The sequence below is a fragment of the Atheta coriaria genome, unplaced genomic scaffold (assembly GCF_025399875.1).
Source record: "Atheta coriaria isolate IRGN ID8LTWV9N9 unplaced genomic scaffold, Caltech_Dcor_3.1 hic_scaffold_1_pilon, whole genome shotgun sequence".
NCBI lineage: Eukaryota > Metazoa > Arthropoda > Insecta > Coleoptera > Staphylinidae > Dalotia > Dalotia coriaria.
Window position 1 is genome coordinate 5,333,011 of NW_027045443.1, and position 26,949 is coordinate 5,359,959.

The 26,949-nt window shown below is 42.6% G+C and overlaps 6 protein-coding genes across 7 annotated transcripts; 3 read left to right on the forward strand and 3 right to left on the reverse strand.

The window, feature by feature from the left end:
* Window positions 1-584: 584 nt before the first annotated feature.
* On the forward strand, window positions 585-3,090 carry Sans (SAM_USH1G_HARP domain-containing protein Sans). The gene is made up of 5 exons (XM_065301308.1): window positions 585-834; window positions 1,446-1,595; window positions 1,696-1,981; window positions 2,039-2,314; window positions 2,371-3,090. The coding sequence occupies exons 1-5, from the start codon at window positions 812-814 to the stop codon at window positions 2,980-2,982; spliced, it is 1,347 nt and encodes a 448-aa protein (XP_065157380.1). The 5' UTR covers window positions 585-811; the 3' UTR covers window positions 2,983-3,090.
* Window positions 3,091-3,169: 79 nt separating this feature from the next.
* Window positions 3,170-4,248, forward strand: LOC135796608 (uncharacterized). Its single transcript, XM_065308700.1, has 4 exons — window positions 3,170-3,527; window positions 3,582-3,734; window positions 3,796-3,948; window positions 4,006-4,248. The coding sequence occupies exons 1-4, from the start codon at window positions 3,456-3,458 to the stop codon at window positions 4,147-4,149; spliced, it is 522 nt and encodes a 173-aa protein (XP_065164772.1). The 5' UTR covers window positions 3,170-3,455; the 3' UTR covers window positions 4,150-4,248.
* Window positions 4,249-4,422: 174 nt separating this feature from the next.
* Window positions 4,423-7,469, reverse strand: Reps (RALBP1 associated Eps domain containing). Its single transcript, XM_065308689.1, has 3 exons — window positions 7,129-7,469; window positions 5,697-7,062; window positions 4,423-5,576 (listed from the first exon to the last, which is right to left on the reverse strand). Exons 1-3 carry the CDS (start codon window positions 7,276-7,278, stop codon window positions 5,221-5,223), a joined length of 1,872 nt encoding a protein of 623 aa, XP_065164761.1. The 5' UTR covers window positions 7,279-7,469; the 3' UTR covers window positions 4,423-5,220.
* A 157-nt stretch (window positions 7,470-7,626) lies between these two features.
* Window positions 7,627-12,568, reverse strand: LOC135796575 (death-associated protein kinase 1-like). Of its 2 annotated transcripts, XM_065308659.1 has the most exons (12): window positions 12,332-12,568; window positions 12,052-12,206; window positions 11,691-11,989; window positions 11,514-11,632; window positions 10,636-10,846; window positions 10,326-10,567; window positions 10,045-10,119; window positions 9,356-9,748; window positions 9,107-9,289; window positions 8,824-9,045; window positions 8,536-8,740; window positions 7,627-8,480 (listed from the first exon to the last, which is right to left on the reverse strand). In XM_065308659.1, the coding sequence occupies exons 1-12, from the start codon at window positions 12,566-12,568 to the stop codon at window positions 8,140-8,142; spliced, it is 2,682 nt and encodes an 893-aa protein (XP_065164731.1). In that variant the 3' UTR covers window positions 7,627-8,139. The 2 variants fall into 2 exon arrangements, with proteins under 2 accessions (XP_065164731.1, XP_065164741.1); XM_065308669.1 differs by lacking the exon at window positions 10,045-10,119.
* A 704-nt stretch (window positions 12,569-13,272) lies between these two features.
* ksr (kinase suppressor of ras) lies at window positions 13,273-19,556 on the forward strand. Its single transcript, XM_065308678.1, is given in 14 exon segments — window positions 13,273-13,549; window positions 13,686-13,959; window positions 14,400-14,651; window positions 14,830-14,977; window positions 15,241-15,404; window positions 15,472-15,863; window positions 15,961-16,072; window positions 16,150-16,385; window positions 17,327-17,686; window positions 17,746-17,879; window positions 17,939-18,073; window positions 18,138-18,187; window positions 18,190-18,266; window positions 18,332-19,556. Coding segments are annotated over 14 exon segments (2,637 nt in total). The 5' UTR covers window positions 13,273-13,399; the 3' UTR covers window positions 18,485-19,556.
* Window positions 19,557-20,015: 459 nt separating this feature from the next.
* ebo (ellipsoid body open) lies at window positions 20,016-24,537 on the reverse strand. The gene is given in 13 exon segments (XM_065308646.1): window positions 20,016-20,408; window positions 20,460-20,690; window positions 20,754-20,982; window positions 21,129-22,034; window positions 22,087-22,403; window positions 22,466-22,558; window positions 22,620-22,935; window positions 22,995-23,164; window positions 23,224-23,256; window positions 23,258-23,463; window positions 23,526-23,901; window positions 24,039-24,245; window positions 24,358-24,537. Coding segments are annotated over 13 exon segments (3,189 nt in total). The 5' UTR covers window positions 24,361-24,537; the 3' UTR covers window positions 20,016-20,306.
* Between the last annotated feature and the right edge of the window lie 2,412 nt (window positions 24,538-26,949).

Sequence of the window (26,949 nt, forward strand, 5' to 3'; positions counted from 1 at the left end):
GATTTACACTTCGTGCGGGTACAGTCTGGGAACTGTCTGATTACCGTTGCCATAACAAGGTGTTATGCATAAATAATCCGCCATTATGTAACTGCTAGTCCCCGATATGAAAAGAACAACTTTAAAGGTCTTATTTTTCTATATTTCTTTCTCCCCCGGGTACACCATCTCCGTAAAATGACTTTTTCGCAATTATATCTCAGAGTCATAGAAACGTGACTTCCAAGATACAATATCCTGCACAACAACAACACTAGAAAGTAATTACAGTATAAACATAGAGTGCATTGTCCTCATCTGAAACCCGAGCGCAAAGATTTCTCGCATTGAACAAAAGTCAGCCATCACGCGAAGAGTACAGGTGGATCCCACCACCAGCAAGGCCAAGGACCGTACTAACCCATTTCGCTGAACTTACCTCCCACCTCCTCGCCATGAGTGAACTTGACCTCTTGTGATCACTCCGCTGATCTCCAGCTTGAGCGAAAACCCACCGAGACGCCTCTGGAATGTCTGCGGTCTGGCCGCGGCGCTGGCGGGCACGCGTATCAGGTTCACGCCAGGTGTGCCAGGTGGCTCGGCACGGCATACAAACGTTTATTCGGTCGGCGTACGCGTTCGGATTCGGTGCGTCGCACGCCAGTAATCAGGTGTTCCGTCGCTGTTTTCACTTCGTCGTGGTGCCTCGCGCACACATTCGGCGCTCGCTAATAAACAAACGCGAATCGGCCATCGAGAGTGCCTTTTTCCCAGCGTGTTGGAAATCGCCGAGATAAGACCGAGTGCATCGTTTACCGTTACTGCGTACAAAATGACAACGAATAGATTTCACAAGTAAGTCAAACACCTGCAGAGTACTTTGTTGTGTTGTTCTTATTATTTGTATTGTGCGGGCGACAGGAAGTTGCCATCCGGGTCTTTGATGGGTGCGTGTGTTTTTTACCGCATTATTGGGCATAATCGTCATTTTATTACAACATTTTTTGGGCCGATCGATTTGGATAATACAGAGATGTTTTTTTACGAAATTTTAGTCCATAATTGCCAACGATAAAACGTTAATAATATCACTCGAGTAATCAATTAATCAAACAACTGATAAGCAAAATGGCAACTTTTGGAGCGTACGGTGATGGAATGTCATCAAAACAAATTTTATTTTGAGTGTAAATCTAGAATTTGAACTCGCGTGCAAAAATTAGATTTTTACACAATGATAAAACAACACGTACTCGTAATAAATTATGCGCGAAATATAATTGAATGGTGAGAGCACACCTAGTTAGAAAAATTTCTAATATAATTAAACACTGATATTTTTCTGTTATTGTTCACCGTACGCGCGCGCCAAATGAATTTCACTAAAAGTAGACTAAAGAAGAAATTGAACACGCAGCGCGGCATATCTCCTGATGCGGTCATTTTGATCACGCATTGTTTCACAGAGCCGCCCAGGATGGCTTCGAGGTGAAGGACATTCTGAAGGAAGCCACCAAGAAGGATTGCAACAGTCGGGATGAACAGGGTATGACACCAACGCTCTACGCCGCATTTCATGGACATTATAATGTTTTAAGCTTGTTGTGCGCAAGAGGGTGAGTTATCTCCAGCTTGAATTTGGTTTATCTAGTATTTAATCAGTCACTGGGAGTCAATTAAAAGATTAACGAAACGTGCGTTGTTTGTGTGTGATAGTGGTGATCCAGATAAAGCGGATTTCTTCGGAAACACCGCTTTGCATCTTGCCGCCGCCCAAGGCCACCTGGATATTGTCAAGTTCCTTATCAAGTTCGGTGTGAACATCTATGCGATGGATATTGATAGGCGCACACCTCAGGGATTAGCCGGATTGAACAATCGGGATGAGATTTTGCAGGTGCTGGATAAGTTCCGTGGTGATTTGGAAGCGGATGACAAAATGACGCGGAAAGTGCGGGCTATGAAGGAGAAGGCCAAGAAGGATGTGGAAAAGACCCTCAATGTATGTAATTTGCGTTTTTTTTTTTTATTTCTTGTTGGTTATTCATCATTTGTTTAGAAATACTACAAGTACAACAAGCAACAGCGCATCTACCAAACCGACCGTGATGTCCGTAGACCCACGACAAGACCCTCGATAATTCACACCTTAAAAATGCGAGTTAAGAGTGGATCAATGTCCAACCTCAATCAACCCGACCAACAGATGCCCAGGAATAGTTTCTCGGCGTTGGTGAGCGGGGGTACCATGAACAAAAAGAGTCTGGGCATGGGCACAGTACAAAGACGAGCAATGGCCAAAAAGGGCAACGTTGCGGACAATGGAGAGTTCATAGTAAGCACAACTCCCATCAAAGTATTCTAATAGTTTACGATTATTTTCCACTCCAGATAAGCACAATTGAAGATGGAAAGAGAACTACCAGGTCCATCAAAGGATCTCGTCATGACACCGATGTGCTATTGACGGGGGCCATTGAAGGTACCGGCGCTAATCACCTGGAGAGCATGTTCAACGAAGCTGAAGATGCTTTGGACAACACCATCAGCGGCAGTGGTACCCTCCACCGTTCCAAGTCCCAACCAGACTTCCTACAACAACTGAACGAAAATCAAGCCAGTATATTTTCACGTCCCGACCTAGGCAGCTTTGCTTTCGGTAAGAGTATTCGAAACTTCGTGGTTGCTGAGCCAACTGTCGACGACAAGAGCTCGATCGAGTCCCGGTACGAGGACGACGTAGACCTGCTCGACAGTGATAACAGTGACGATGACGTTGAGCTGTCGGCCATCGAACGTTTCCTCACCGCCTGCGGCTTGGGAGAATATCTACCGCGATTCGAGGATCAAAAGATCGACTTGGACACGTTGATGATTTTGACCGAGACCGATTTGAAAACGCTGGGCTTGCCATTGGGTCATTTCAGGAAATTGGTAAACGGCATCAATGAGCGCAAAGGCGCGTTGGAGAATCCGGGCGATCTTACAGACGGTACTGTTTGATTGCGCCGGATTGGAACTAGCCAAATGTCATTATTATACATACAAATTATTTATGATTGTGAAGATATATGCTGTATAAATAATAATAATATATTCACTAATAAGTCACTTATTTTGTTGTTTGTAAAAATTTACGATTTTAAACACGCAAAATCAAACAAATTCGCAAATATAAAGAATATTTCCTTTAAAATCTTCAAAAAACTTACCGTTTGTTGACTGTGGATGTCACTGGACACTGTACACGTTCAACAATAATTGTTTTGTGTTCCAAAAAAAATGATTTACATTTTGATACGCAAATTACAAATAATAATAATTATAATAATCATTAACATATCCCGACGCCGAACTAATAGTTTAATGATCAATTTAAAATCGATTTTGTGCTTATCATAATGGCTTATATCTTTATATAAATTCAATTCAGCCAACCAGCAGCAATTCAGTCTTGCAAACAATTCGAATTCACCATGTTCATAAAACTAATCCTCTGTGCCGTCATTCCACTACTACTAATTGTTAATCAGTTTGATTCCATTGAGGTTCTACCCCGGTTTTAAATTGTTTCTATACAACTAATTAAACATTGCTTACAGGGCGTGAAAATCGATCATGTCGGCATCCGAGTGCTTTCCGTGCCAAGCAAAAACGTGAAAAACGTCAAGGTTTTCAACATGACGAACAAAAATGGCGATCGAACGTTCGGTGGATCTTTCACTCTCTTGAGAGATCTCACAAATAATCTAGTGGTAGCTATTTTCTTACCAAGTCAAGAAAACGATGATTGCAAGATGTGATTTCATATTATAGATGAATATTAAAACTTACTTCGATCGTAAGGGGAAAATCATTCCTACGCCAGTCAAAATGTCGCCGAATATTTGCGAAGCGTTCGAGAAGAACACTTTAAAGCTGCGCAGCATTTTCGACAGCTCCAACCTTTCGGATTGTCCAATTAAAGCTGTAAATGATGATTTTTACTAGATATTAATACTATTGATGTGATGCGATGATTTTTAGGGGAGTTATAAGATTACCAACTGGATACCAGATGAAAACGAAATTCCCAGCATGCCGCCTGGCCGTTATCAAGTTGACTTCACATTTGTGGTCGACAATGAGGAATATGCAACGTTTCGTTGGATGGGCGGCATTGTTAGGTAACCGATTGCGATGATAACTTGGTTTATGTGTGTGTGATGTTGTAGAATTAGCGGTAAAAAGGAAATAAACGAACCGAACGTTCACAAAGCAATACAACAATGTGTCACTTGGTATTTGTCTGTTTGTTTTTCTGTATCAATTTGTATTTGCGTTATCGCTTCGCACAATTCTCTCTCTCGTGTGTGTGTTTTTGAACCTGTGCGGTTCATGCAAAATAACAAATGTTGACAAAACATTTCTCTGTTGCGGGTGAGATAAGTGCAGGCATTCCGCTTGCTCTGAATCATCTGAAGAATGTTTATTGCAAGCATATATCATTTATAATCATAACCTATAAGAATAAAACCACAGTTATTACAACAGTGCTCCTGATGGAATTTCATCGGTATAAAAAATAATTTCAGTTCGGCAACTTGCGACGATCGCGCGCGTGTCTGTGTGTGTATGTAAATCAATTGAAATTCGGTTGTGTGTGTGTTTTGTTTGTTGTTTCTTTCATTTTGTTTTCGATACATCTGATGTACAATTTTACAAAAAATTAAATAAGTGTGCCTTTTTGAAGGCGAAATAGTAGTTAGTTTTCGAATATTATTTTGTCTACATTTTGGTGCGTTCTAACTTGTATTTGTTGTTGTCGTAGTCGAATTTTCAATTCATGCAATTTTCAAATTATCACATTACATAGGTTTGCCCATTCCACATCCTGCCCGCGCGTACAACACAGTGAAGTACAAAGTGAATTCGAATTTCTGTCAAATTTGAGAAATCAGTGACGACCACGCCGCCGCTCGATGAGTGTTTGTTTATAATAATTTCTCGATAATATATACAACAAGATATATAATTGTAACATTATTGCTAATAATAACTTCACTTTAGATATTTGTTTACAATTAAATAATCATGCGCCGCGTCATGACCGCGTTTTGATTTTTGATTTCGTCGTAATGATTCAATGCGCTGCGAAAATTAGATTCTCGTGGCGGCATTCACCGAATCAGCAGCTATGTTTAATGTAATGATATCCTAACATGTGTATATAGACTTCGGCGTCTGCGTGCGCGCGCGCGATTATTTGCTATTCTTTGCGAGCGCGGGCGTAGTGTTGTGCGCCCTGGCGTCGCCGCGCACCTGTTTCTCCAGTCTAAGCTTCAGCGCCACCTTCTCCTCCTTGATCTCGACCAGCTCCTGGCTCAGTTCTTGGCACAGACGCAGCAGCACCGTGTTCTGCTCCTGCAGTTTCACGAACAGGTCGAATCTGGCGCGGTCCTCGGCCGCCATCGGGCTGTCGCGTGTTTTCGGCGGCTTGCGGTAGATTTCGAACGCGCCGTGTCTTCGCGGTCCGTCGGCGATGTCCTGCGAGGCGTTCTCGGGTGTTACCGAGAACTGCGCGAACAGCTTTTTGCGCTCGGCCTCGTACTGATCACCTTTCAAACGTAAACAAACGGTTCAAATTCGAATAACAGCGAATAAACAACGTATGACTGATAAACACATTCGGTTTATGCGATGGATAGTCATTTGGAAAAATAGTGTAACATAATTACCTGGAAATATCTCGTCTAACACATTCTCGTATTTCTCAAACTGTTCGAAGTCGGCGAACTGAGTCTGATCCTTTTTGACGTGGCAGTCCTCGGAACGTTGGTTAATCAACTGTTTCTTTGTGCTGTGCTGCACATTCGGACTAATCCGTGGCGGCACGGTGGGCGGAGCCAGATGCTTGTTGAGTTTATTAAGATCGAGGCTGGAGCTGCGCCCGTGCGTTTTGAATGGTCTAGGTGGCGGCGGTGGCGGTTTCTCTTTCTTCGGCGGTGGAAACGCCGGCAAACTAACGGGCCCGTCCGACGGCGGAGGCGGGATGGCGCCGGGGCCGGGCACGGCGAACTTCTTCGGCTGCGGGCGCTGAATGGCGCTCGTAGTCTTATCCTCGCTCTTCTTTGGACTAGCCTCCTCGTCGTCGTTGAGTACCTCCGGCGTCAATCGTAAAGCAACAGGGTGTAAAATTTTCGGGTCCATTTCCAGCGCACCCTTATGAAAATCAAAGTTGACCGGTTTCGGCCCCGGCGATGAAACGGAGTTCGTCGGACTGTCGACGAACTTGGTCCATTCCTTGGACGATTCTTTCGTTTGTGGCGAGAGAATTGGTTCGGTCTCGGGCGTCTCGGAGGCTGGCGATGCGCTCGTCGGCTGCAGCTGCGGTGGGAGGGTAGTGGGGAGTTCGATGTGGTTGCGTCGCAGGACAACCAGATGCATCGCCGCGCTGAATTCCTGGAGGCTGAGTGCACCATCCTTAGTCACATCCGCCAGCTGCCAAATTTTGCGCAGTTCATGCACGGGCAGGCGGGACTTTTCGAAGAACATTCGCGCGACTGACCCGGCGAGCAGCGCGTTCGTATCTGCCTGCAGAGACTTAAACTGAGTGGTGTAGTACTCGCGCTGTTCGGGCGTGATGTTCCACACTTCCGTCGAGACTTCGGTATCCTCCTCGCTGCTGTGCCGGTCCGAGGACTCTTCTTCCGTACCGAGCAGCTGGCGCTGTTCTTCGGAGACCAGGCCCTGCCATGTGCTTGTGATCGCCCAGCTGCGATCCTGTACGCTGTTCGTCGGTGTCGGGCTGTCGGACGCCGTGCTCGATGCACCCGGACTGCCTCCTCGGCCCACACTCAACGTCTCGCTGTCCACCTCCGAGTCGGTGCTCACCGAATCGTCATTGCGCAGCTCGATCAAATCCGCCTGTGGTTCCACATGCGGCTTGCTGAACCGCGGCCATGTCAACTCCACGGTGCTTGACGACAAAATCTCAGATCTGATAGGCACGTTTGATTGATAAGCAGCGACTAGTTTCAACGCAGAGCAAAACTGCTTGCTGTTCACATAACTCGCGCTTTGCGACCAGCAGATATCTGCTATCTGTAAGACAGTTGTCTGCTCAAAACATATTCAAACGGAGGTTTTCCTCATTTCCGTGGGACTTACCTGGTCGATAGTTTCGTCCGGCACGTTGCCGGACCGGATCAGCTCGAGCAATTTGTTTACGTCCACTTTGCCAGACTTGTCCTCCTCACAACACTGGAAGAAGTCGTAGAAGTAGCGTTGCATGGGGTCAGGCAGGAAGAGCGTGTCCATCGCGGGTGACGCGGCCGGCGCATCCACGGAGGCCCGTCGCAAGGTTTGGGGCGCTGGCGGTGGCGCGAGCGCGGCGGGACGGGGAAAACAACGGCGCAACGGGGCCACAGCTGCACGACCACACAACCTTCCTCAACACCAGTGGGCTTCTAACCGCACTTTATGAATCAGAATCACCTACTGCCGCACTCGAGGTCTTCGGTTGCGGTCGGGCAAATCTCCGGATGTATGCAACACGCCCAACAAACTGAAAAAAATATACCGTTTGTTCGAAACATCCTTAAAATACCAGCATAACTCTAAAAATGTATTCTAGGTTGCCGTAAAAATTCAATCACGCTACGCATCTGAGTAAAATTTGAATTTTATTCGCTCTCCCCGACAATAGATAAAAGTGATGCATGCAAATGTTTGTATAATCTACCAAGTATCACTTATCACTAGATCAGTAGTCATATTCACAATTGTAGAAATATTTTTATCACATTTGTACAATACTGAGTCCCTGCTGCAATTCAATTAGTTTCCCCTCAGCGCAAATTGCATTATCGACTAGCATTTAAAGTGAGACACAATCTAGTAAATACAAATTCAGCTAGAAGTATTCTAGGATCCATCATAAGAACAATTGCATAGTAATAAATAATTTGATAAAATCAGAACAAGAATGATAACAGAAACGTAAGAAAAACTCTCATACATTTAACGATTAAAGCGAACGATTAAAGTGGACGGTGTTTTCACTTCGGAATCAACATGGAATCAATACAAGTGTAAAAAATGCAAGTGTAAAGTGTTGATGTAGATGTAAATTACGTATCGTGGTACACGTGTATTCGTAGGATGTAAGTTAAGAACGATCTAGAGCGGCTCATCGCTGGCGATGATCTTGTGTATTGGAGAGAGTTGCAGGACGGCCATTGCCGCGTCCTTACGGTCAATCTCGTACAGACTGGAGACAAGCGCACCAATGGTGCAGTTAGCAATGGAGAGCAATCGCATCGTACAACTGGTGTGTTGTGTATCCAGCGCGGCGATTCTTTCCTGTGACAAGCCAAGACGCAAAGCCAACAGACACCAGTCGCGGCCATGCGACTCTGGCGGGTCTAACATCCCACAGAGCTTCAGTTTCACCGGCGCTGGCAGTTCGTTTACTTTCAATGCACATCCCCATTGAATATTACAGATTAAATCTGGATTATCTAAAGAAAAATTTTATGTTATCACGATAATAAATGATTTTATAGAAAATCGTACCGAAAAGAACCAATTGAACCAGACTTTCCTGCTGGTCAGTGATTTGGTTACGAAAAGCGACGTCCAAGATGGACTCGCTCTCCAACATGGCGGATGTGACGATATGTGCGTCGTATTCATGGACATTGTTGTCGTGCGCTCGTAATTGGTTCGTGCTTAAAATTCGACGCTCGTAGAGAACACCAGGGCACACATTATAAATTGCCTGCAGCCGAAAAAATCAATAGTTAAAACTCATTTAAAACGCGAAACACAAACATTATGGGGTAGAAAATGATTAGGGCTTACTTGTGAAATGGTCGCAATGATCTGTTCAAAAAAGTAAAAACAATATTTTGAGCTTTGTCTTGGTCCGCGAATTTTCACTTCGATGTATTCATCCCCATCGTCGTCCTCGACGAGGGTGACTAGTGTTTCCAATGAAACTGTGCAGAATTTCGAGCCTTTGAACCACTGGTATAAGTCGATGTCACTGTCGGAATATTCTAGGGCTAATTTACGCATTTCCACCTGACAAAACATTGCTTGTATATTAGTTTATGTATGTTTGGTTATTTGGGTGATATTGTACCTGAATATAGCAGAAAACAGCGTTGAAGATATGCAGTACGTTCGGGGCAGTCCGAAAACGAACTCCTCCGTAACAACAGTCGTCGTTGGCGTAGCGCGGATCGTCAGGATCCCATAATCCTGCGAGCGTCTCAGTCAAATTGTACATGGGAAACTCATATTCGATATCCTCTTCAACCTCACACTGCAAGAATCAAAAAAAAACAACTCAAATAACCATCCGATTTGTAAAACTGAACACTCAACTTACCGGAATACATAAATCTAAAGCCTCCAGCAACTCAAGCACAGCAATGGCATCACATTGATTAAAACAAGCTTGAAAATCCTCCGCAGTGTAAACCCCCGTCACCCTCGCATGCTCCAAAAACCGCATCGACAATAACTCTCCGATTAAATTGCTGCCGAGCCAGTTGACGTTCAGGACAATCAAGTTGTGCACACAATGCACCTCCCCCATCGCATGCAGCTGCTGGAGCAGTTCGTAGATATGCTCATCGGAGGTGAGCAGATTCACCTGGGTCCGCAGTAACGCCGAAAACGTCTTCCGGTTGAGCACTGGAAACTGCTCGTACTGCTTCTGCAGGGTCGCCAACCACAGCAAACTCGCTTCGAGTAATCCCGTCCACGATCCTATCGTTTGCTGAAATTATTCATTACTTAGTGTTTCCGAGTGCAATATCGGCGTTGAATGTAAATATCGAAGCCACAAAACAATAAAAATGTGAAAATGTGCGAAAACAAACGATAACAACACAAGTTACACAACTAACAAAACGGTATTCATTTTGGTTTGCTTGCGTTTTGTAAAATTTAGATCAACAACACTTGCATTTGCGATTTGGTAGGTTTAGTTGCGTGGTGAAATTGAATTTGAATCTAGTCCGGATTGATAGTTTATAAAAGCCGACAGACAAATAGTTGGATAGTGTCGCTAACCTTTGGGCAAGGCGTCGTTAACAAATCATATCCAGCCTGCGTACCTTGCCTTATAAAATTATCTAGCACCGAGCCCTGCAAAAGAAACACCATTCCAAAGATAACTCGAGCAAAGATTTGCGGCATGCGTTCCGTTCCTGACAAACATATCAATGACAATCATCAGTTAGCATTCAACATTGCGGGGCGGGCGCGGGAGGCGCAGGACACTCAGAAGGAAACCAAAGAGTCGTAAGTCGAATGATATGGATGCGCTGAATGCGCACGATGCGTCAACTTACGCGAATGCAGTCCTGCTTAATGGCGCACAGCAAAGTCTTCAATTGCTTGAAGGCGTACGATGCCGGCACGTTGCAGTCCATGACGATTGTATCCTTTGACAGATTCGACACGTGCGGGAAGAGCTTCATAATCGTTTCGGTGGTTTTCTGCGCATCGGAGCTGATCCACTCGCCTTGCTGGTTCTTGACTGAACGCGTCGCATCCACATGCGTTGCTATTAAAATAATCTTGCCATATTCACCTGTAGACCAGAAAATAAAACCACCAAACACATTGTATAAAGAAATATGTAATGTAGGGTTGAATTACATGTTGGTAAGTCGGCTTGTTGACGAGCACAGAGGAAATTCAGCCAGAAGGAGACTTGTTTCACTTGAACGCTCGGAGGTTCTTCGAGATTGAAGAGAATCGCTGTCATCGAGTAAGGATTTGGGTATAGGAAATTGTGATATGTGGGGAAGTAGTTTTCTTGGCCGGAAAATTCCCATACTGTGACGATTCCAACATTTGAGATATCAACCTGTTGAAAAATACATTGCATGTAAAATAATTGAAATGTTTTTTGCATAATATCTCATAATTGCTAATTTTATAAAGTTATAAATATACTCTTCATTCATAACAAGATAAAATATAATTGATAATTATATTGCACGCGCATAATACTGTTTTCTATGAAAATCTAAGAATGTTTTGCTCGTTATGCCACAAATTATTAATTAAATTTAATAGAAAATCAACATAACGATTTTAGATTTTTACGTAAACAAACAATAGATGCAAACACGTTTTGATCATTAATTTCATTCCAAGAAATCAACTGCGACTTATTATATTAAATATATTTTATATTTTCATACATTTTCATAATAATTCCATTGAAATATTGAAAATGCATAAAACTGAATAATACTATTTTTCAAGATGCAAAAGTTTAATAGTTTATTCTATTTGTCACGCCATTATTATGTTTTTATCTTTGCTACGTTGTAATATCGAAGAAAAATGTTTATAGAAACTGTACCAATTAAAGTAAACAATACCGGTAGCTTGAGTTTAGTACAAACAGTATAATATCTGTAGATCAAATTTCTTTGATGCAATCTAACACGTGTTATACTTGTAAAAGTGATAAACACATCAATTGTGTTTGTAGAAAGGGCACAGAAAGGTAGAATCTAACTTACATTCTGTACGCTGATACCATTCGTGCAGTTATGATTCCCAGATGACTCAAAGTTTAACGAATTTTGCCTGGATGTCAAGTCCATTTCGATGTGAGTGTGAAGCGGCGACGATGGACGCGCTATAGATAATAACAATATTATGGCAAACAATTGATTTGTACACGATTTGTGACTCACATTTGTTACTTTGAAGCGAACTGGATCTACGAAACAAAGCACTAAACAAACCAGCGCCCAGCGACTTAAACAACGACGTTTTGCCAGCGGCGCAGTTCCCCAGCAGTCGCAAAGAAAGCCGGATGGCCGGCTTCGAAGTGGGCACCAGTTGTCGCGCATACAAATCGCGATTTCCAGTCGCCCTCAGTCTATCCAGCAGCTCGGCAATGTCATTGTGCCCGTATTTCAGCGCGGTGATGTCCGCTCGTATGTTGTCTGCGTTTTTCACGTCGATGTTACACCCAGATGAGCAGAGACAACTTCGGGACGAAATGGAAATAGGTGTAAGGTGCGTATTTTGCAGGCGTAGGTAAATACTTACCGTACTATCTGAATATGTCCGTATTTTGCGGCCAAATGCAAAGGGAACAGCCCTTTGATGGTCTGCACTTCAACATTGCAGCCCAGTGTACATAAAGTATGTACAATGCTGAGTAAACCATGTGAGCATGCAATGTGAATTGGGTAATCACCATGCTTAAAGATAAACATTTAATTAATTACTAGTGATTGGATAGTTAAAGGCATATTTTGTGAAATAAATCAGGTTTTGAATAAAAATAGAACCATAATCAGCTTTTAAATGCTACTATCTCACTTACAGAGTCTCTAACTTCATACTCAGCCCCAGCCTGAAGCAGTGTCAATGCAATAGATGAGTAGCCCTTCCTGAGGGCTAGATGCAGAGCAGGATCAGGTCCTGTGTCCAGCTCAGCCCCACTGTCAATGAGATACTTCACCTCCTCGAGCACGCCCTTCTTGCAGGCGTACTGGAGCGCGGTGAGCTCGAAGGACTCCGAAGGGCTGAAGGAGCTGCCTCGGCTTAGCGGATCATCCATGACGGCGGCGGCTCATTTTCTTCCTGCGACTCACGTGAATATGGGCAATGAATTGATCCGATCTCAATTATTCATCGGCCGCGTCGGCCGGCGGCGGCGATCGGCATTGTTTGTATTCTCCGGGACGCCGGCACTTCGCAGGACGAAAACCCGGCCCATAAAAAATCGATTCAGGTACGTAACCTCAAATAACAAACGGTTGCAGGAGACGCAGCAGGAGATGATGGTAAACATACCAGGTGAAAAGTTGTCTTGTACGCACGGCAATGTACCAGCTACATTTTCGATTACTTCTGGTGTGCCCTGAAGGGGGCACTGCTGATGGCTTCTAACGGCAATTGGAATAGTGGTGAAATTTGAAACTAAGAATACATCTCGTTTTGAAATGTACCCCCCACTGTCTGATTTTTGTTAGAGTGTCAGCATGAGCGCAGTGAGTGACGTACGTCAAAAGTCACAGCGCGCTGCGACCTGCGACGCCTGCGACGCCGGCGGCGACGGTGGGGGGCAGAAGGCGCGTTCCGCACGCTACACTCACGAGCGTATTTACCCTTTACGCATCTTTTACGAGAGACGGGGCCACAGGTATCGCGGCAAGATGGCGGTGAGAAGATTGTTTGCGGCTTAAGTGCGGAACGTACAACGGCGTTTCGGGCTCAGACAAACGCGCAAGGAGGCAGCGAGCCAGCACCGTGCGGCACCGAAGGCGGTGGCGGCAGGCGGGCGGGCCTGCTATGTGCGGTCGTGCGCCGCGCGGCCAGCAGCTTCGGCCACCGACGCGCCAGTGAGCAACGCAAGGGCGCCGCATCGCGCGCGCCAGCCGAGCTCGCGATGGCCGAGGACAGTGCCGAGCTGGACCTCAAGAAGAACCTGGACATCATTCAATCCATCATCGATGTGTCGGCGGTGAAGCTGGAGGGCTTGCGGACACAATGCGCCACCAGCGCCGAGCTCACGCAGCAGGAGATTCGCACCCTGGAGGTAATGTCAACACTCCGCATTGTTTTCCAGCCGAACGCACGCGCTGCATTTCTGTGTCAAGGATAGCGCATTGCACGTCTGCAGGCGACAGATGATAACAAAACAATATTTATAAATAGAATGCACCATGTTACAGGGCAAGCTCATCAAACTCTTCTCGAATCAACTTGTGACGAAAATGAAGATGCGCTCCAACGACAAGCCGCATCTACCGTCGCTCACGCAGTGGCTGAAAGTCGTCGGGCTGAGCGCGATGTCCATCAATGTGCTCTGCCAGAAGATCCACTCGTTCGAGGAACTACAGGAAAAAAGTGAACATGAGCTGAAGACCATCTTGAACGACCGCGGTGCGCGGCCCGAGGAACTCAGTCGGTTGTGCAAAGCACTACACAATCTTAAAAAATACACAGGTAAGAGACGCATATTCTCACACCACCGCAGTATGTTGTTTTTTATATTCCCAACACAAATTTCTGATTGACACTGTAAATATGTATAGAGTCTTGGTGGCCATAAGTCGCGCGATAAAGATTTTAGTAATTATAGTTATTTATTATTAGAAACGCAATTAGTTGCAGTTAATCACACAACATTTTATTGACAACAATTCTATTTTAAAAGTTATAAATGAAGCTTTAATCAATTTGATGAAAACTTATTAAAATGATTTTACTTGTTGATTGTTTTGTCTACACGCAAAGAATTTGTAATATTGCAAAATATTTGATTCCGGATTTATTTTTGATAGAATCATAGCTTTACCGCATAAAAAAATCATTTTATTTTAAAATAATTTTGGTTTATGTACGCGTTACAATTGTCTTTACCTTGTTTGTCCTTCATTTTCCAGATGTATTGAAAAAAGGCGACAACGACACGATCGACATGCCGCTTAACTGGGACTCCTGGGACCCGCAGCTGCCATTAAAAGGATTGTCGCCGCGCGCGGGACGGTCTCGCACCACGCGCGCCTCCGTACCATCCGAAGAATGCATTAATAACAACAGGGCAGGTGCGATCCCACCTTCTGCGTCCGTTTCAAGTATCAGCTCTCTGAATGTTCATTGTGTTCTCACTACCCCTCCTCAAACTAGAGGAAAAGGTACTTCCGCATGCACTTCTCCGATAATCGCTTCTCATGTTGATTAATTTGATCTCTACTGACTTACCCAACCAGTTACTAACTATACTTGTGTTCTGAAAGTGTCACTTCTGTTTTGATTTGCTGTTATTTTGCGCGAATGTTGCGAAAGTATTTTCATGCATTGCGTTGTTTTCAGGTGCAAAATTCCCGACAACGCCGCCGGCGAAAACTAAGCATCGTACTATCAACGCCACGGTCTTGCTGCCCGACTATCCGCTGACGAAGAGCAAGTCGCACGAGTCTCAACTGGCGAAGAACGACAACAATGGCGAAATCGTGCAAACGTAACTACATCAGCTTATTAATTTAATACTTGTTTAGTTTAGTTTGAAACAATTCACTGTCAAAGATAGCGTAATGCACGTTTTCCGATCAATTACTTTCAATGCAAGCAAAACAAAGTCAAATAATGCATGAATGCTGTACTATTGAATGAAATCGCAGCTTTAATAATTGCGTATTTTGTCTGCTCATTGCGCTTACTTTTGTTCTTATTGATTTTTTGTTTTCACGTGTTTACTGTTGTTTCAACTGTGTATCTTGTTAGCAATGGTGATAGTCATCAGACAACGACAACGGTGGCTCGTCGCGGAAGATTGTCCACTGAACCGGGGCCGGAAACCGGATGTGCGAGTCCTATACTCACGAGTCCAATCAAATCGCCACCGTATAATCACGTCGGTAACGATAGCGATGATAATAGTTGCAACTGTAAGTGTTGTTAATTGAAACGCGAGGTATTTAACGAACCGATAACTGATGTCCTGTTGTTTCGCAGCAACGTTAAAGGTTCCTAAGTCGCCGCACACGCCGACAATGGCGACGTTCAGCCACCAGATGGGCCACCAGATCTCGCACCGTTTCCAAAAGAAGTTTAAGATGATGGGGCCGTGCGCGGTCTGCAATAAGCCGATCTATTTCGGTTCAGGCCTGAAGTGCAAGGAGTGCAAGTACAAGTGTCACCGCGAATGCGAGGACAAGGTGGTGCCGTCATGCGGCCTGCCGCCGGAGCTACTCGAGGAGTTCAAGCGCAAGTGGCCGACTGAGAAGTCCGTCTTCTCGTCGCCCACCTCAGGCCGCTCTAGCAACGCCAAGACGCTCATCGAGACCATCACCAAGCGCAAGTCCTCCCACCCGCAGGCATCCGTCAATCACATTCCTGTTTATAGCGTAAGCACTCGCACTTATATCACTAAGTATTGTATAAGTATTGATTTAGATAGAATAATACATATGTGTGTGTGTATGCGTGTCGCTGCGCTTGCAGGCACCCGATTCTAGTTCAAACACGTCGAGCTGCAACAGTTCTACACCCTCCAGTCCGGCTTTCATACAGACGCAAACGCCACAGGTCAAGCAGACAACATTCAATTTTCCGGGTATGAATGATTTCTTCTTTTTTTAGATGTGCGCTAATTGTGTCACGTTCTCTTTTTTTTTTTTTTGTTATTCTTAGAAGCTTTCCCGGAGTCGAACGATTCTACCTCTTCAATTGATGGCTCTTTAACCACTACAACAACTCTGCATCAAGATCTGACCAGCAGTCAGCAATCAAGGGATAGCGACAGGACAATTTCCGTTTCGGGCAGCACGGACTCAGACCGCACTCCAGTGCGTGTCGACTCTCAGGATAGTCAAGTCTCCGATTCGGAAACGAATGCTGATGGGCATAGATGGCCACGACAAAATAGTGTACGTAGAAGTTTGATTAAAATATGCAGCAAATACGTAATTTGAGTGGTCTTTTGAATAGTTTATGCGTAATCGCGAATAATGCAAGCGCATTCTCGGGAAAATATGTCTTTTTGACAAATAATTGAATTGGACTGTTGGTTGCTGGGGCGTTTACAATGCATACCTCCTTATGCATACAAATCAGACATATTACTTTATTCCCGACGTTCTAACTTTAATATACATATCAAATTGATGAAAACGCAACATTTTAAAGGTCACGCTCGGCGAACTCAATATGCGCCACGTGCGCACATTGCTGCACGCGTCAACCTTCGCTTTTCAGACGCATGCAATTTCTTTTCATCAACTGAATACTCCTTTATGATCGACGGTATCACAATATAACAAATATGCAGCGGCAGCCGCTGTTGCTTCTTAACAGGTGGTCTTATTGCCATATATTTTTTGTGCAACTTTAATCGCGAATGACCTCGCTGTTTTTGTCTCCGCTTTTTATTTTGTGTATGTATGTGACGACACAATCGATGGTAGCCATATGCTGCGCAGACGTTTCTTACTTCGGCGGAGATTATTAAGCCATGTGTTTGATTTCCAGCTTTGTTCTCCTGAATTTATTCATCTACTAGATAAATCCGTACATTTGCTTTTAAATCAAACGTTTGTTATGACTCCGCCGTTAGTTTGTGGCAGCTTTTTGGCAACCATGCTCGTTGCGTTAAGCAAAAGCATTAACCGCACGTGATTAAACCGTTTTCGACTTGGTTTACATTTGAATACGACATAATTATTTATATTATCTCAAGTTTTACTAAGAAATCGCGAGATTCGCAAAATACGATTATATTATGGCTAGATTAAAAGCAATTGCACTTCTTGCGGTATTTACAAGTTTAGCGAAACCGCTGATAAACGTAGAATAAAAATGTTGGTTACAGTTGTCTATGCGAGAATGGGATATTCCATACAACGAGCTGCAAATTGGTGAGGTGATTGGCACTGGCCGATTCGGCAAGGTGAGCAAGGGCTATTGGCACGGCGATGTGGCGATCAAGGTGCTGAACATGGACTTGCTGGACGACGAGCGTATTCTTGACCAGTTCAAGATCGAGGTCTCGACATTCCGCAAGACGCGCCACGAAAATCTTCTGCTCTTCATGGGCGCGTGCATGAAGCCACCGCGACTTGCCATTGTCACCAGTCTCAGTAAGGGCGAAACGCTCTACACGCACATTCATCTCAGGAAGGAAAAGTTTAACATGAACAAGACTACTATTGTGGCACAACAAATCTCACAGGTACAGATTAATAAAATATAATCTAAACTGTTACTTGTGACTTTGATATTTTCTTGAAGGGTATGGGCTATTTGCACGCAAAGGGCATAGTCCACAAAGATTTGAAGAGCAAAAATATTTTCTTGGAGAACGGAAAGGTGGTCATCACTGATTTCGGCATCTTTAGCGTGACGAAGTTGTGTTTTGGCAACAGGTGTGTACCGATTAACAATATAAAATCAACTTTCAATTAAACAAATTGTTTTTCCTTAGAAAATCTGACCGTTTGGGTATTCCACCCGGTTGGTTGTGCTACCTTGCGCCTGAAATCATTCGTAGCCTGCGAGCGCACCAATCACACGACGAGGAACTGCCCTTCAGTACGCAATCAGACGTTTACGCATTTGGGTAAATACCGCTACATTTCTAAACTAAAACTACAAGAGCAAAGTGTGATTATTTTTATTTACAGTACAATTTGGTATGAATTATTGTGCGGCGAATGGCCGTTCAAGTCGCAACCCCCGAAGCTATAATATTCCAGGTTGGTAAGGGCATGAAGCAGACATTGGCGAATTTACAGGCGTCTCGAGAGGTTAAAGTAAGTCATTTCTTTCGTCAAATACTTGAATGATTTAACTCCATTTATTGAAATTTGTTTTGTAGGACATATTGATGCTGTGCTGGTCATTCAAAAACGAGAATCGCCCCGACTTTACCCGACTCTTGAAGATATTGGACAAGTTGCCCAAGAAGCGGCTGGCGCGCAGCCCGTCGCATCCAATCCACCTGTCCCGTTCGGCCGAGTCGGTCTTCTAAGTATCATAGCGTTACACTATCCACTACGGCAATTACACTAGTCTTGTTATTCTCACTAGTGCAAGTAATTACGATAGGAACGGAGCAGACAACTAGGCATAGCTTGAGTTTGCATTCGCATCGACCCACAATCGATTCGTTCGCGTTGCCGCATTTTTGGACGGCTGGCATTCTTTAAACACACATGATGAATTTGAAACTGCAGCGCGGTCATGAACAACATATCCAATACTAAAACGATGCCTACTTGTACTTGTAATCCGCGAGCAACACACTCACACCTGCGAGCAAATTTTTCATATGAACTATTTATCCCGCCCCCCCAACATGTGAAACTCTACGAAAATTCCCGTTTTATTAAGTTAGTTAGGAAACCCGCGCTCCCCCACCCTCTCACACGTAGTCGAGAACCAATGTTGGAGCGGACACGAAGCAAGACACTATAAATAAATAAACCTACAACCTAGGCGTATAGGACGGAGATTTTTCAATGACGGAAGACACAAGATAATGTTTTAACTCACACACTATTGTACATACCTAAAAAAATGGAAGAATGAAGGAAAAAAAGGAAATACCAAAAAAACCACAAATGTTAAGCATGTAAATTAGACACTTAACTTTACAATAATGGATTATTATTGATAATGTAATGCAAATGTTAATTATTAGAACAAACACACGGCTGGCGCAGCACGAATCGCCAGGTTAGGGAGTGCCCCAAACCTAATCTTTGCTAACCATTGTGAATGTTACGAAATCAGTTTGAAGTGTTGTACATACTTACCAAACCATGTAAAATGTGACAGAAGAAAAGTGAAGACCTCACCACAACACACACACACACACACATACACGCAAAGGAAAATTAACTCATGTTTCGATGAATTACGATGATAATAATTATGGATGGTTATAACTTATGCTAAAAATTAGATAGAAACTATATTACTTGATTGATAATGCATTCCCATTTCATTATACTCTAGTCAATTTACATTTTTAATTGAGATTGTATATTTTAATTTCTTTAATGTATGAATTTATGATTTAAATGAAACTTGTCTTGTTATCTGATCCTTTTCTTATGTGATCAAGTTGGTTTTAGGTTGTCAACGATGGATAGAAAGGCGTAACATTGGGCTCACAGGAATATCAGGATTGAGATTGCGTTGTAGTGACGTGGGAAGATCTGAACCGAAGTCCAGAATTGAGTGGAGAGAGAAAAGAGGACCCTGTAGTTCTGTGACTGCTCAGACACTTATGCAACTTATGTGAACCATTTTATACCCGCGGAAAACCTGAAGTAGCTGCCCTACCAGCATGCAAGTTGCGCGCCACCCCCACCACTTTTTGCTGGTTTAGAGGAGGTATAAAAGACCATAGCACTCAGTAGTTCAACAGTCCATCTACACTTCCTTAAGTTCCTCTTCCGTCATTGCGTATAAAGTGACTAGTGGTTTTTGGCAATACTAAAAGGATGGCGAGGAATCACCAGAATGAAATGATCTTAACAAAGGTACCACAAGCATTTTATCAAATAATTTATTAAAAATATAAAGTCAAATAAAACACTTGATTCTAAAGTGGTTTTGAAACAGTTTACATTAATTGTTGCCAACATAACTTCTTGATTTAGATTCTTCACGTTCTTTTAATTTACTGATACACAGAATTTTCTTAAAGTAACTTCAGGATAAGAAATCTTCCGAAATAACAACGTAATAAAATAATTTGAGTCAAAGCAAAATGCGCATTTGAAATTTATCTAGACGTTAAGTCACAATTATCCAAATAAAACTGTAGTACAGCCGACCATCTTTTAAAAAACCACGGAGCCTGGAGGTAAACTGCTGTTGCACATGATAAAGCACCTCGCGTCGTCCACAAAACGTTGCAAGTTTAGCACAAATGTAGGCATATCCTGGAAAAAAACATGTTAATAATTATTTATATATAACCCAAATATACTCACAGTAGAGTGCGAAAAGTTATTGCGCAAAGTATTGCGTTGGTGCCCGGTAAGTCTGTCTAGATTATCAATGTATTGTGTCAAAAATCGATCAAAAAACTGGGAGAAACTGACGGCAGCCATGTTGTAAAACGCATGCATGATATCTTCATTGAGCAAATGGTGAGTCCTGTCCAGCATGGTTTGCAGCAAGACATTCAAAAATTGACCAAGCATCTGTTCCTTGAATAATGCCTAAAATCGATACAGATCACTAATGAAAACACGTTCTGATTGCAAGTTGTAATACAAGCTTACTTTGTGATACAACTTCCATTTGACGTTTAAATTTTCCAAAGCACCCAAACTAACACGGAAGATGTTAATATCACTTTGCAGTAAACAGCGTCCGAAGACTTCTAGAACCTGAATGACTTGCTCCAATTGCTGGGGACTGTCTGCTGCTGGTTCCACATCACTACACCCTGGCGAATTCCCCAGCCGAATTTGCGACACGTAGAAACAATTCCAACGATTCAACAGCACACTGAAACCGAAAGTGAATGTTTACAATCGATAATTTTCGATTTTTATATCAAACTATATGACAATACTATAGTTTGCATCTAATGAACGAATAGAAAATTGATTGGAAACTGACTCGAAATGGTAATGTATGTTAATCTTAATTACCTATGCAATAAATTAATTAAAGCAATAATGGCATCTGGATATTCGTTAGCTTGCTGTATCAGTGCGGGATAAATGTTTTTCATGCACAATTCGAATATACCCTCCATAAAGTTTTTGTACGCCGAACCAGGGGACTCAATAACTAACTGCAGTATCTTTAACAACATATCCAGTCCACCAAATTGGTTTTGCTGCTGTTCGCGAACTGCGGCGGCGAGGAAAACGTCCACGGCCTTGCGTATTGCCGCGATGCTCATCTGCTGCTGCAGTACTTCCAGTACTTTAATGAAGAACTGCAGTTGCAGCTCGACGACCATCGGATACTTGGAAAATCCCGAGAATACATCCACTGTATGATCGATGGTTGGCTTGAGTGCAACGTAGAGATACTTCTTGGAGATTACCGGATACTCCTTGCAGTAGTCCATGATATTCACGAAACATGGAAGGCATTGCTCCGTAATGTCCAGGCAGCTTCTAGCATCACCGCAGTACTCATTAATTTGGCGGTAGTCATGTGATATCGCCTCAAAGAGGCTCTGGATGAGATTATTACGCGCCTGTGCATCGGATGTGCAGAGCTCACCCCATGGTTTTAAGAGTACTGTAGCTAGCGCACACAGGACCACATCTCGACTTTGATTCTTCGGGTATGGTAACGTGCTGGCCACTTGAATGAGTCCGAGTGCGTCCGGAATCTGCATCAATTCCGGCGGATGAATTGCAGAGGTAATGCTGAATAAAAAGTGCGCTGCCGATAGAGTCACTTTCGCTGGAACAGCCTGCGGCGCGCGTACATGTGGCAAGACAAGCAGCAGCAGTGGATTCAGATCTTTCAGCTTGTTTGATGTATTCCACTTGTACCAGGTGCACCAAGTCTTCAGCGCGGCCAATAATTGACAGTGGCTACAAACATTCGACATCAGAAAGCATTGCAAATCATGTTTAATAAACTTACACTTCAGTGAAGTCAGAAGCAAGTCTTGAATCGCATGTTTTCAAGTGATAAAAACCAACCGCGCTCGACAACGCAGCGCTTTCGATGAGTTTCGCGAGTAAACCCTGAATGGTGGGTATCGACGTTTTGTAATATTCGGCACCTTGGTCCATAAAGTTCGATGATAAGCGCGCCAATGTCTGCGTCAATGTCGCTAAGTCTTTAAGAATACAGTGCAGTCTTTGACTCTCTGAAGGCACCAACTTTAAGGTGCCGTGCGTCACATCCATCGTGCGTAGCGTAGCGTAAACATCATTGGCTGTTCTCCATGGCGCCAACTGCATAAATATTATTATCCAATTAAATATCAATAATACTAATATTAAAAAAAACTTCTTACCACTTGGTCAAACGTATCCATTGGTGCAAATTCAGCCACTAGTGCGATGATTTCGATACATGCGTTTTGGTATATCTGCCAATCAGTCTCATTCTAACAAAAGCAAAAAGAAAAACATGTTAATATTCGAATGGCACGAGTGTAAATCACTTACATCTTCATTTGGATCGGTATCATTGATCTTTTCTAATTGCGCCGCGTTGTTTGTAAACTGCATTTTGGCCAGAACGGTCATGACGAGCGCCACTAAAGGCTGCGAGTACTTATGAGCATTCTGCGGCTTGATCTGCTTGATAAACGTGGTCCAAACCGTCAGGCATCGTAAATATCCCTCGATTGTCGGCAGTTGAAATGTCAACGCAAACAAATTACCGAGGAACTCGACGGCGGTGAAACTAGCTTGCATTTCTAAGCGCCATAGATGTTGACCCACCAATAATGACAACATTTCGCACAGTTTATCAACAAATCTAAACAATAGCAACAATTAGTAAGGGTTATTTTGCTACACCGATATTGCAATACATACGCAGCACCCATAGCCTCAACTTTTAGAGTCGGGAGTGAGATATCCCGCAGTAACAGCGCTGTGTGTTGATACAATTCCATGAACAGTTGATGTGTTGCAGGAGGCGCACACTTACGATAGAGAAGCTCGTTTATCACCGTCATGGCCAAGAAGCACATGTCATCGTCAGCCTACAATCAAAATATTATAGAAACACGTTGAATGTTGTTGTTGTTGTTGTACAGCTAACCTGCGCATAACTAGAAGTGTTTGTAAATTTAAAAAATTGTATAAAGTGCATAATGAGGCACGATGACTAAATCCACCCAAGAGAAAAGGTGCTGTAGAATGGCAAGCGCCTCTCGGCCGATTTCTTTACTGTCGGGTCGAAATGATGCAGCGGATATTTGCTGGGCTAAAACCGGCGCCTGTGTGGGATGAGTCGGTGAGGGCGGTGGAGTTGCTGTTGCGTAGTGACGCTTCTTATGGACTAAACAAAAAATAATGTCAAATATTTCGCTTGCTTAATAAACACCGCATTATGGTACATACTTAAACTGTCTAAAATTTCAGTCAAAATTTGGAATATCTGTGGAATGTGTTCAGTGCAAAACGTCATCAGGGCTTCCTTGTAGTTAGAGGAAACATGTGAGCTAGGGCACAGGATCTCTTCACTCGTGGTCCGTAATAAGATCAGCCCGAGGAGCTGGGCGTGCTCGTTGTGCAGCAGCTGCATGATCACACTGTAATGCTCCATGTAGTACTTCGGCCACGTGTGCTTCGCTATTTCCACAGATACCTTCGCCACCTTGTTTCGAATGAAATTCGGCATTGTACTGTTCAGTGCAAACGTGAATTCATTCACTGACTGTTTTAGGTAGTGTTGCTCTGATGCATCAAGCAAGTTCCACTGCCTGCTTATCACATTCTAAGCAAAACAAAAAGAGCACATTTAGCATGAAGTATTTACAAGCAATTAAATAAATATCAATGAATCATTATTTACAACTACAAGGTGATAGGTGAATGAGTTTTAAAGTGGAGTACTTGTTTTGAAAAACTTACCTCTAACTGATAGAGAGTATACATAGAAACAAATGGATTTGTAGAATGCTTTAAAAAATTGATACATAGCTTCCATGAGTCTCTCTGTAAACTGAATTCATTCAGTTGTTGTTCAATGTTCCTCTTTCGCTCATTAGTTGTGCTAGGGTTGTAGAACTCGTCGAGGAGGTGCTCGAGTCCAGCAAGCATATCATTTTCTTTTTGTGCCTAAGATATTACAGAGATAAGTTGCAATCACTGATAACTCATGATTAATTGAAGGGTTGCATGATGTGATACTGATGGTAATAGTGTAAATAAAAATGCAGATACGACTTACCATTTTAAAATAAAGGATCCTTAAACTTATTTCATGTGTGCAATTAGAAAGGATCGTAAAATAAAACGATTTGCGATGGTCAAAATATTAAAATTTGCACATTAAGATAACAAGCCGCAAAAACGTACATCATTGTGACTTGACTTGCGTCAAACGACAGGACAAGTCTAGGCAACACACTAGTGCACTACCTTAACTAACGAAACGGAGGCCCGCCCCCTGCAAATTGTAGTGAAAATCGAGCAGCAGGATTGGATACGATAATGTACGAACGCGTACGATGTCAGTAGTGTATGTTGGGTAGACTATGTTAAAGTTTCAAAACATTAAATGACATTATAATGGCAAATCAACGAATTTATTTTTGCAACTATACTGCATTTTACCGCGTTTTATAATACAACAAAGTGAATCACATTAAACAATAATGGTTGTTTCTTTAAAGAATAATCATAGTGTTGGGCTTTTTGTTGTTGAAATACGAAATAGAATTTGTTTAGAAGACAATTCAACATAATTTTTTCGCGACTGACAAAATATTTAAACAAAAAACATTTACGTAGCTACTAAATATAAAAGATTCCTATTTTTGTGATAAAACTCATCGTTTGTAATATACCAATACTTCCAGGTATGTATTTTAGAAAACAAGCACGTTTTATTTAAGATTTAGGTTTGTTAACATTGAATACACACTAAATAAAAATCAAGGTAGAATTATTTCCGTTAAACTATCTTATCAATGAGATAAGCATTGATTTCGTGAGCAATTGAATGAAACCGTGAAAGTTCACCTCGCAAAATCGGCGTAAAGCTACACTTTTACCGCGTATAGTTATACAAACACAGCTAAAAATAAAAAAAAAGCACACGCAAATCAAACAACGGAAGTCTGCATTTCACGCATTAAGCCAACGCAGCAGCGTTTTTTATGCTCGAAAATCACCAAAAGGCCAACACTTTTCGCCAGACAAAAGAGATATTTCATATCGTTGAAGTGCGTCAAATCTAACCCGGCATTGTCATGCTGTTTGTCGCAATGGGGTTCGACAATGGCCATAAAATATATCCGGTATGCGCGCCGCATTGAGGCAGAAATTTTCGACAAAATTTGGAAACGCTTGCCCACCATCCGCATACCACTTCTTAAGTAGTGTGTATATACAATGGAATTTATTGGGCTGTGTTCGGTGCGTTCGCCCAGCACCGAAATGTAAACACGAGTTGTGGACGAGCTTTATGATAAGCCAATTTCCTTTCAGACATCAGCAGTGCACTTCAGGTATAATTGTTATCTGTGCGACAGAAATTATCGGCCTGGCTAATATTGAACATGACGTTTTCAATGGGCGAGACAACTTTTTAACATCCACAGCGAGTGAGAATACTTGTGGCGCCCTGTAAATTATTATTTTTTGCTGCACTTCCTGACTCATGCTGAGTAAAATAATCAAGAAAAACGACTTGACGAACTCAAATAGAAATCATATTTCTAACGTAGAGGTAATGTTTTGCAAACATTTCACATGAATCTCCAAGCGCATTTTGTATCATAAAACACATCGTTATATCAATTTATTTTATCAATTGAACTCGAGTAGAAAACACACATCAACAAAGTTTCTTGACTGCTTTGCGTTATCTCTAATGCAAAACAAATAAGACACGTCTATTTCCATTACGATTGACATGTGGAATAACAAATGCACTTGCAAATATTACCGATTCACCGTAATAAAAAATGGTGTGACTTAGTCATCTATGCCGATTGCTTAATTGTCAAGTTATTTAAATTCCGAATTGAACTTGTTGCACGCGCACTTGTCGCAGCAATTCCAAGGTGTTTCTTGTTTCGCGGCAACTTTTTGCAATCGCCAAACTTGTTTAGAGTTTAATTCAATACCTGCGCCAAAACTGCGCAAACCAAAACAAGTGCTAAGTGCCAAGTTAATTAACTAGAACTAATTCGAATACGAATAAAGTATACAAACACCAATCGTGAACTTTTACCACTTTAACCGTTTACCTCCCAGTCAAGGTGCTAACAATTCGCCAAACATTCAAATTCGTCAACGAGAAAGTGTAACTTAAGTCTGTTAATCAGGTACCCGGGCCCCGGGAAGATTTGTAGATGAAATTAATTATCGTGCGCGGCGCGGCCGAAAATAAAATGAAGACGTTAAGCATGAAAAATGAAACTGAAAATAACGGGTCTCAAATGACCCACAACATTCACATGCCTACGCACGCATACACGTGTTAAACTACATTAAACAAGGATTTCCATACTAATTTTTTCCTTGACTTAACTTAAATCAACGCCCAGCGACGCTTATTACGAGAGAGATGCGACGCGCTTTTTTCCTGACATTCTGGCAGGAATTTTAATTTGTTCGCTGTGAATTTATTTCGGTTATTATGGCAATAACTTTTCATCAAAGAAACTGTATAGCTTATAAATTTAAAGGCATTTTTAAATCAAAACTCTATTTATATATAAAAAATTTTAATAGAAAAATTTTTAATTAGATGAAAATATCATTTTGACCATGTGCATACTGCACATTTTGCTCTTTCTTCGAAGTACAATTC